General features: G+C 40.6%; 2 protein-coding genes across 4 annotated transcripts in view; both read left to right on the forward strand.

The window, feature by feature from the left end:
* PLS1 (plastin 1) overlaps nucleotides 1–4,338 on the forward strand; it is an 82,170-nt gene extending 77,832 nt beyond the window's left edge. For both annotated transcript variants that reach the window (XM_042458963.1, XM_042458964.1), the window contains exon 16: nucleotides 2,688–4,338. In XM_042458963.1, the coding sequence (XP_042314897.1) occupies nucleotides 2,688–2,823 (136 nt within the window). In that variant the 3' untranslated portion in view covers nucleotides 2,824–4,338. The remainder of the gene's footprint in view (nucleotides 1–2,687) is intronic.
* A 5,798-nt stretch (nucleotides 4,339–10,136) lies between these two features.
* The window catches only part of TRPC1 (transient receptor potential cation channel subfamily C member 1), a 33,874-nt gene continuing 33,383 nt past the window's right edge, over nucleotides 10,137–10,627 (forward strand). For both annotated transcript variants that reach the window (XM_042457687.1, XM_042457688.1), the window contains exon 1: nucleotides 10,137–10,361. In XM_042457687.1, the coding sequence (XP_042313621.1) occupies nucleotides 10,226–10,361 (136 nt within the window). In that variant the 5' untranslated portion in view covers nucleotides 10,137–10,225. The remainder of the gene's footprint in view (nucleotides 10,362–10,627) is intronic.

The following is a 10,627-nucleotide window of genomic DNA, read 5'->3' on the forward strand; positions in this document are numbered from 1 at the left end:
AATTCCTCAGTCTGACTTGGGGGTCTGTAGTAGACTCCCACCGTAACATCCTTGTTGTTTCCCTCCCCTTTGATTCTTATCCAGATGCTCTCCATCTGGCTTCCATGATTGATGTCCTGGATCTCTTCACTGGTGTAAATATCTCTGACATATAATGCTATTCCTCCTCCTTTCCTGTTTGGCCTATTTCTCTTAAAACAGTTATACCCCTCTATTTCCACATTCCAATCATGAGACTCATCGCACCAGGTTTCAGTGATGATCCCACCAGGTTTCAGTGTAGCACTTAGTAGCACTTTTGAGACTTAACTGGGAAGAAGAAAGGTCTGGCATATGTTTTTACAGGCACAGTTCTCTTCATCTAATACAAAGTCTGATTAATTGCACTGTGTCCATATCCACGAAAGTTTATGCTAGAAATTTCTTCTTCCCAGTTACTCTCAAAGGTGCTACTGACCCCTTTATGTATTTTTATTTTTAACTGGCAGATATATGCCTACTCATTCATGTCTGTCTGCCTGTATCTTAATTCACAGTGAGTGCTTTATGAAACTAATGAAATGCTCTCTTGTCTGTCAAACCCATGTTACCATGTCAGGCTACCCTGCTTCTGCGAGTGAGTTTCGTGTATTGGATCATATCTGAAATGTTGAGCACACTGATTTAGCGTGTTTACAACTACAAACATTGTGGAAATTATCCCAGGCGCCTTCTTACTAATTGGAAGGGGGCTAACAGGATTTATATGTGTGACATAATCCAGTACACAAATCCCTTGTGTTAGTTTCTTCTTCCTTTTTGTTATATCCTTTCCCACCACAGTAATGATGCAGTACTTAATCTGGCATGCAGCAAGCTACATATGAGCACAGCCTTAGAGTTTATTAAAACATTGACAAGAAGAAATCTTAACTATTTGGGTTTGCAAAGACATATTAAATACTACATTCGTTGCCTTGAGTCCCTGTATTGGGGGAAAGGTGGGATATAAGAAAATAATAATAATAATAATAATAATAATAATAATAATAATAATAATAAATTCTTTAGTATAATGTCAGTGTATATTATCTGCAATAAATCACTAAGAGAGGTCCCCTAGGCTCTTAGGTTTAGCATCTTCAGTACATTGGTGATACCTCATACTGTTTTCTTCCTGGAGTATATTTTGTCAGCTTTGGCTGTATATGCAGACTATGGAAAATAAAGATCTGGCCACAGATATTCATGCATTGAATACCTTCATTCATGAGACTGTCCTAGAAGATAGTGTGGAAACTTCAACATAAAAAATGCTGCCCCCATGTGCTAACAGGAGCAACTCTTCTGTCTCTGTTACACTGATGTAATTTTATGAAGAATTATTACAGTACTTTAATTTGCTTATTATCCTGTTTCCTGTATTAACATTGAATATGCTAGACTGTGGGGAATGCATTGTTACCTTATCTTTATCAGTGCATAGAAAATGTCAGACGATTTATAAATAAAACTGAAATTGGCGTTGGCAGGATATCATGTATGAATTCTTCCAAGAATTATGATCTGGTGACAGGACACTGCTGAAATACTCTTGTATGTGGAAGCTAGGTTGCCTCCACAAAACACAGGGACTTTTCTGTTGTTACACTAGAACTTTTGGAACTCCTTCCAGTGATACAGTCTGGTGCCTTCTCTGCATTTCACGAAGTAGGTTAAGACTAACCTTTTCTCTGTGCATTTAAAGTATAGGCTTTTATTTTATTTAAAAACTATTGTAGAACATTTTAATGACATCTAATTAGTGTACTGTGGTTTTATGCTGTATACTGCTTCAAAAATTTTATATAGAAAAGCAGTATTACCTAAACTTAATAAATAAAAGAGGGTTGTTTCAAACATTAAGTTGTTTGAAACACTATAAATCTATATGCAAAGAAAGTAGTTATGCTAAATGTTTGCCACCACCTGCTTTTGTTAAGCATTATTTGTTTAGAGGTAAATATGGCTATGTTACTGTGTGGCCCCTCTGAAAAGCTGCTCCTGAATGTTGTGGGGCCTTGGTGAGAACTCAGTGAGATATGATGGACGACTACAGTAGCTTTGTAGGAACTTGTGAAAATGGGGTACCCTAACTTGGACACATCATGAGAAGGTGTGATTCTCTAGAAAAGATAATAATGCTTGGTAGGGTAGAAAGCAAAAGGAAAAGCACTATAGAGGGACAGAGTAGTGGACTATGACTCTGGTGACCAGGGTTTAAATCCCCACTTGAGCATAAAAACCCACAGGGTGACCTTGGGCAAGTTACATTCCTCAAAGGATGGGAATGGCAAACTCCCTGTGAAGAAACTTTCCAAGAAGACGCTATGATAGGTACGCCTCAGGGTTATCATAAATTAAAAATTACTTGGAGGCACAGAACAGCAACAGCAAAAAATTCAATCAAGGAAGCCACAACTCTGAGTCTCTGCAAGACCCAATCACGGCTGTTGATGATAGAGTGACTTGGAGGTCTCACATTCATAGGGTTGCTATAAGTCGAAGTCAATTTGATGGTAACTGACAACAACAAAACTTGCCAAAGAAAAGCACTTTCCAACAAGTCAAAGCCCTCACTGAATATAGCCGAATAGAATAATATGATTCAGTCTCATCATTTTAGTGATGCTGGGTTAATAATATGTCTTTTCTTTTCTCTCTTTAAGATATGCTATTTCAGTTGCTCGGAAAATTGGTGCTTGTATATATGCCCTGCCAGATGACTTGGTAGAAGTGAAGCCAAAAATGGTTATGACAGTTTTCGCATGTTTGATGGGAAAAGGACTGAACAAAATTAAATGAAGAAGATTTTTTTTTCATATTCTGCCATGATAAACACAATGAATGCCTCATTGTTTACAGACTAACTACATTTATTAGCTGTAAAACAGAGATAATGTATACATATACAAATGTGGAGATGTATAGAGAGATTATTTAAAAATAATTGTTTATATTTAAGGTTTCATCTGAAACATTTTATATTGTATCAGTAACTTGTGAGCTAATATTACTAAGAATACCACAATAAACATAGGTAAAATTACTATGTTAAATAGGCCTTTAAAATAAATATGACACATGCTGTTTTCTTAGTGCAAAATTGATCTGGATTAAAATGTTATTTTAGGAACAGCTGTGAAATGATTTTCCCCCTGAGTTATTAACATGCATTACTGCACATGAAACGTTATGGAATTTGGTACTGTTCCATTAATTGGTTTAGCTGGTAAATTAATTAGTGAAAATTTCAGTTGATTAATCTGAGAGGTGCTGTTTTATTGTTTAGGGCAAGTTTCACTTGTTGGAGTTACATGGTAAGGAAACTTGTTAACCTTTTAAGCTATTTTATTTCTGGTTACTATTTTACTTGGAAAATAAAAATAATTTTTAAAAGGATGGCCATTTTAACTGTAGCACACTTTGTCCCTTGGGTATGAGTATGAAATGCAGGTTGTGACTTCCCCTATTGGAAGACCCTGCATATTGTGGCACAGTTTCCACTCACCCATCTACTGTTGGCCTTACTCATGGTTAACAGCTATGTCAGAATCTTTGTTAATCATAACTGATTTTAATCAGAGCTTAGAAACTATAGTTGGAAGCTGGCTTCACATGGACCTGGCAATGACAATGAGCCTTAATCATGGATGAGACTAGTAAAGGAGGGTGAAAGTATGAAGGGAATTTGCTCTGGAAAAGATTGAGCATGTGATCATTTGGTCCATGTCCAGCCCCTTACCCATGGTCAAAGAATGGGATGCGGTACAGTTATGCTAGCCCAAGTGGTCGCTTTTGTTTATTCAACTGTAAATGTTTCTCAGATATCTGTAGATTATGATAGTTGTGCAGGTTTTGTTAATTCTTTTCTGTATCCTCTTCATGGTGGGCCAGGGTTGAGAGATGCAGTGGTTTTATCTTGCATCAGTGCAACTTCAGTTCTGCTAGCAATAGTGGTGCTCCTATCATAACTTCTTGCCTCTTAACCACTGAATCTTGAACTCTGGAAAGATAACTGATTAATAGTGATTGCCACACTGGTATTATAGCCAGAGCCTGCTACTTATTCAAAACAGTTATTTTAAATATGAACATCCTCTGTTGAGATTTTGCTGTAGTTATTTGTAATATCGAATGACTGTTCACTAAGGGGGGAAAACCAACATATTATGGTTTATGGTCTAGAATAAAACTAAATAAGCACAAATATAACAATGGCAATAATTTATGTTTGTAAGCAAGCCTTGCAATGAGGGTAAATATTTGAACTTCTAAACATGTCATATTAAAAAGCAATAAAGACAGATGGTGAGTTCAGTCTGGGGCCTCCCCATATATTTGATGTACTTTCTTGTAAATGTTTTTAATTGGAATGAATTTTCTATTGTTGTTTTTTTATAGGAAAGATGAATTAACTCATTTGATTACTGTAGGCTATTAAAAAGGCTCATATTATGAGAGTAAATGCAGGCAATCCAGTTTATTTCATCTTAATTCATTAATTAATCTTAAAAATAACTTTTTAAGCTCAGTATGGTCTCTCTCCACCCTTCCAGGTTCTACTTTTTGTTCCATTTCATTCAAAGCCAAATCATTAGACTGCAGGATGGACACATAAAGTCACAGGCCTTATGTAATAGCTATAAAATAGTGAATACAAATGTGTATCAGAAAATGAAATGGACAATATGGATTTCCTGCACTATATCTGAAATAAACATGGGTGTGCAAAATATAGATACCTGGAGAGCCTAGTCCAATATAGTTCTGTGTACTATCATTATTACGTGTAACCAACATCTGGAGGTATAATACAATACATGTATAATGCTACACACCGAGTATTCCTTATCCAAAATGCTTGAGACCAGAAGTATTTTGGATTTTGGAATATTTGCATATACATAATATCTTGTATGTATCAGTATGTACATGCAGATATCATTATGTACATGTACATGGGACCCAAGTCTAAACATTAAATTCATTTATTTCATACACCCCTTATAAACATAGCCTGAAGGTGATTTAATACACAATATTTTTAATAATTTTGTGCATGAAACAAAAGTTGGGGTATACTGAACCACCATACAACTAAAGTGTCATTATCTCAGTCGCCCATGTGGACAATTTTGGATTTTGGAGTATTTTGGATTTCAGAATTCCAGAGGGGAACACTTGACCTGTATTAATACAGTCATAATCTTAGTGTGTCCAAAGACCTGTGCATCAGATTTCGCCTGCAAATAGTTTAGAAACTGTCAAGTTGTACAGGTGCAAGTGCACAAAGGACCTCTAAGCATCATGCTACACTGAAAGCCCACTTATTGTTACACATACTTACATGCTTCTTATGTCTGCTCAGACCCATGAGACAGGGACTCAAAACTCATGGATGTGCAATAGGCAATTCTTAGACTGCCATGCCCATCCAAGGAGGTGAAAAAACAAATCAGTGAGGCAAGATTAGAACCCAAGAACAATTTACCGCAAGACAAAGCTAAATGAAAATGACTGAACACTGCTGCTTGTCACCTACAGCCCCAGCTAACACCACTCAAATGCATCATTTACAAGCTGCAGTTTGTTCTGAAGAATAATATTTTCTTCTCATGATCTGGGTGGTTCCATGAGGGTGCTCCTTTGCTGGCTTATAGGCAGCCTCCCAATCTTAAACAGCTACTTGCCTACTACAGGCTGTATAATATGAATGGTAATACAAGAACCAGACCCTGTCACAAATCCAGATGCCAACTCTGTACCCACGTTTCCTCTAACAGAAACATTACCAGTCTCAATGACATCACCTACAACAGCAGAGGTACATTTCTTTGCTGGTCCTCCATGCCTTCCTATGTCATCAATGCCTTTTGTATTGGACAAACAAGACAGTGTATACAGAAGAGGATAAATGGAAACAAATCCAACATGGTAATACCCAAAAAGAGCATTTCAACCATCCTGGGCATGCGGTTTCTGACTTACAAATAGCAGTTCTTGAACAACAAACAAAGGAAAATTGGAATGAGAAACAGCTGAAATAAGACACATTCACAAATTGCAATCCAATCAGCAGAAGTATGACCAGCAACAATGACTTCTTGGCACACTACATATATTAATATTATGTGTGCACAAGTAGGCATGGAACAAAATAATTTCCCACAATAAAGCTTGAGCACAAGGGAACTGACTCTCAATAAGCAGATTCCTTGTTTTCTCACCTCAAACTGATACAGACCAGTATCACCTTACACAGCTCTTTGAAGGTCTATGACCAGTGTGGTAAATTGTATCTTTCTTATCACACTGTCCTAGCCCTGCAATTATGTAACTGCTAATACACCTGAGGTTCATATTAACTCCATCAGTGCATCTTAAAAAATCCACAAAAGCTCATACTAAAATCAGTCTTAAAGGTGCTGCTAGATTCCTTTCTTTCCCCCTCCATTTTATGCTGTAACAGACTAAAACTACCGTCTCTTGAAATCTCAGCTTTGTATGAATACGCCTTATTTCATGTTCTGCTATGTTTATGGAATGACAAACAGGAGATTTCAGGCATCATCCCCTCAATGCACTTTGACAACATAGAATCATAGAAGAGACCACAAGGACCATCCAGTCCAGCGCCCTGCCATGCAGAAATACAATTGGCCCTCTGTATCCATGAATTTTTTATCCACAGATTCAAATATTTGAAAATATTTTCAAAATATATACATTTCAAAAAGCAAACATTGGCGGGGTACAAACCGCCGCTTTGCGGCGCTCCCCCGCCGCCATTTGCTCCGTGCGGGAGCCGCAGCAGCCAAACCGCGCGACTCCCGTGCGGAGCAAAAAAGAAGCTCCATTTCGGAGCTTCTTCTTGCGGCGCCTCTATGATGTCGCGAGGCGCCTGGCGCGGACTCGCGACGTCATAGGCGCCGCGACACGTCTGGACGCTATGCGTCCAGTACGTAAAGATGGCGGCGCCCATGTAGAAGGTGCGCCGCCATCTTGTACGTATAGGATACGTACTAGGGTTAGGGGGGTGCGGAAGCACCGCCCCTTCCTAACCCTAGTACGTATCCTATACGTACTATATGGCGGTGTGTATCCCGCCATAGATTGTGCCATTTTGTATAAGGGACACCATTTTACTAGCTGTTGCATTCAATGGGATATCCACAGATTTTGATATCCATGAGAGGATCCCAGAAACAACCCCCAGTGAATACCAAGGGCCCACTGTACACAATCAAAGCACTACTGGCATAGCTATCATGTCACTTCTTGACCTTCTCTAGGCTAAACTCAGCTCCCTTATAGGGCATGGCTTCCGGACCTTTCACCATTTCACCTCTCTACATGTTCCAGCTTCTCAATATCCTTCTTGAATTGTGATGCCCAGAACTGGGCAGAGTATTAACTGCCCTGGTTCATGGCTAGGGAATCCTGGGAGCTGTAGTTTATCCAGAGGATGACGACGGGTTTTGCAGCTCCAATCCGAATTCACTCCTGGTCCAACCATGCGAATTCATGTTAAAACGTGATAGATTATCACATGTGATTGCTTTCTATGGGGAATACTTCCGAGCCAGATCCAAAGTCAATCCAAAGTGTGTCGCAACAGAGAGACGCAGAGACAGGAATGGGGGTGCAAAGCTTCTTCTGCTGGCCAGGTCTTGGCCAGCTCCTTTTATTGACATCAGGGTTACATTAGGTTTTACATTATCTCACTGTACATCAGAAGGCAATTTGCGGAATCAGGGACCAATGTGTACTCAGGAGATTTCTAATTAGCAAAGGGGAGCAGGGTGTGTACACTGTCTCAGCCGAATCAACATGGGCTTATCCAATCACGGATAAAGCATTGTCTACCAGAAGGCAAGTCATAAGCCTATGGTCTGCCAGTAGGGTTATCACATTTCAATCTTGGTAAACATTGCTATCCTGGGAGGGGTCGCATCCTCTGGGCTTCCCAGGGGATGCCACAAAAGTGACTCCTGATTTTTGTGAATTCAGTTACAAGTGAATTCACAAAAATTGTTTCCAAGCCCACTTCAATTTCAATCTGAATTGGTCTGGTGTGGAATGCAACTTTGCTTCTGTCCTGGTACACCCCCCCCAAAAAAAAACCCCTCCAAGGTGGCAAATTTCCCATGATGCAGTGCTGCAATTTTGCTCCATTTGCTTCCCATGCTCCTTCAAGGATGGAGACTGCATAATATTTCTTTAATAATAATAATAATTTCTTTCCTGCCTCTCCTCAAGGCTGGAGGCAGGGTACCCAAAGGAGAACAAAGCATTGCAGAATAATAATAATAATAATAGTAATAGTAATAATAATAATAATAATAATAATAATAATTTAATAGTTTGCTGAGGCACCAGAGCTCTCTGGCAAAGAAGGCTCATTGTCTCACGACACTACAGTTCCCAGAATTCCATAGCACTAAGCCAGGACAGTTAAAGTGGAGTCAAACTGGATTATCTCCCCAGTGCGGATGCAACCTAAGAGAAGGCAACTGTTACAAAGGGAAGGAGAGTAGACTGGATTCAGGAAGGTGGTATTTTAAGGAGCATGGAGCATAAGGGAAACCGGATCATTTCTGCACTCTTCCAAAATGGGTCTCTTTCAGATACAAAGGATTTACTTCCAAGTAAAGCTGCAGCTTTTACACTGATTATTTTGCAGTGAATTTTTTTATTAGTAATAATACTAATATTTCCTTAATAATAATAATAAATGGATGGGGGCGCTGATACGGAGGATAGATGTAGATGTAGCTGAAATGGATGGGGGCTCTGACACGGAGGACCCGTTTGGATTTGGCTGTTCTTCACCCCAGAAGAGCAAAGGTTCGCAATGCGTTCAGAGCCCCACTGAGCATGCGCAAGGGCCTCAATTCGAATTGGTGACTCCGCATGGTATGTACTGGTGTGGTAATTTATTTTGTACTTGCTTTGCTTTGCCTCAGGAATGAACACAATTCTGCTCTTCACGTAAAATAATCACGTGAATTGCCTTGGATTTGAATTGACTGTTTTCCCTTCCCTTTGGATTTGCTTTGGATTTTAGTTAAATTTCACGTGTGACAAACTCCTCTGACAGAGAAGGCTAAATGTCTGACAAAACTACAGATCCCAGGATTCCCTAGCACTGGGCCAGGGCAGTTAAAGTGCTCTAACCTGGATTATTTCTGCAGTGTGTTGGACCAAAAATCACTTGTGTGACCAGTTTGGCTCTATAATGACATACGTTTGTGTCAATGACAATGCGGGGGATTAGAATGGGGTGTGTGAAATAAAAGTAAATACACATGGACAAAACAAGGCCAGTGAGGGGGTGAAAGGGAAATTAGTTGTGTTTGCGTATATACTTGCCCCTCCACATTTGCAGCTTTGACTTTTGCAGATCTGATTATTCATGCATTTTATTAATGCATTCTCTTTAGGAATAGCTATGTCCTCTGGTGCAATGCTATGGTAAACTTTAACCAAAGGATGCACTGAAGGACCTAGAGATTCCTAGAGAGAACATGCCTTTGTAGCCCCTCCGGCACAATTCTATGGTCAATGTCTGCCGGAGAATGCTTGCCCATAAGGAAACCATATTTGTCCATAGGGAATCATTGGAGAATTATTTTCCATAGAGAAACCATACTTGCCCATAGGAAACCATTGGAGAACACTGGCTATGGACAATTATGTATGGGCAAGTATGGTTTCTTTATGGGCAAGGATTGTCATCTGTTTCAGTGCCTCCCAATGCCTGGCAGACGTTGGCCTGGAGGACCTAGACAGAGATTCCCAGAGAGGGGTTCCCTCAGGTAAAAAACAACACAAACGTGTCCCCACATTTCACAGGGTCCCTCCTCTCCTCTTGTGCCCCTGACTCCTTCCAGAGTTAACCAACCCCCCCCCCTAATGCTGAGCTCTTTTTTAAATTCTTAATTTGTTTAATTTTTAATTTAATATATTATTATTGTTATTGTTATTAAAATGTAATTTCTGCAGTGCCTCTTGAGGAGCCCCTTGGCCTGGTCAGGCTGCCTGCTACGCAGAAGGGAATGAGAATCACAAGGGCAGCCAGGGAGGCCTCGTTGTGCGCATGCGCCGAGGAGGAGGGCTCCCTCCCTGGCGCCGCTGCTCTCCTCCCCGACATCCCTGGCCCTGAGGAGAAGCCTCAGTCGATCCCCGATGGGCCGCAGGAGCCATGGCCGCCCTTTACCAGAGCGCGGACCCCTCGGCCTCGGCCTCCCCCAACAAGCTCCTGGCCCTGAAGGACGTCCGGCAGGTGAAGGAGGACACCACCCTCGACGAGAAGCTCTTCCTCCTCGCCTGCGACAAAGGTCAGCGAGGCCAGCGGGACCCTCCCTCAGACCCCTCCCTCAGGAGAATTAAGCCCCTTCCAGGGGCATCAGGGCTCACTGCTGTGGAATTCTGGGAACCGTCGTTTGCGGCCCCTAGGAGATCATTGGGGAATACTTGCAGGAAACCCTACTTGCCCATAGGGAGTCATTGGGGATTATTTGCCCATAGGGAGACATTGGGGATTATTTGCCCATAGGGAGACATTGGGGATTATTTGCCCATAGGGAGACATTGGGGATTATTT

Source organism: Sceloporus undulatus, chromosome 3 (genome assembly GCF_019175285.1).
Source record: "Sceloporus undulatus isolate JIND9_A2432 ecotype Alabama chromosome 3, SceUnd_v1.1, whole genome shotgun sequence".
In the NCBI taxonomy this organism is placed as follows: Eukaryota; Metazoa; Chordata; class Lepidosauria; order Squamata; family Phrynosomatidae; genus Sceloporus; species Sceloporus undulatus.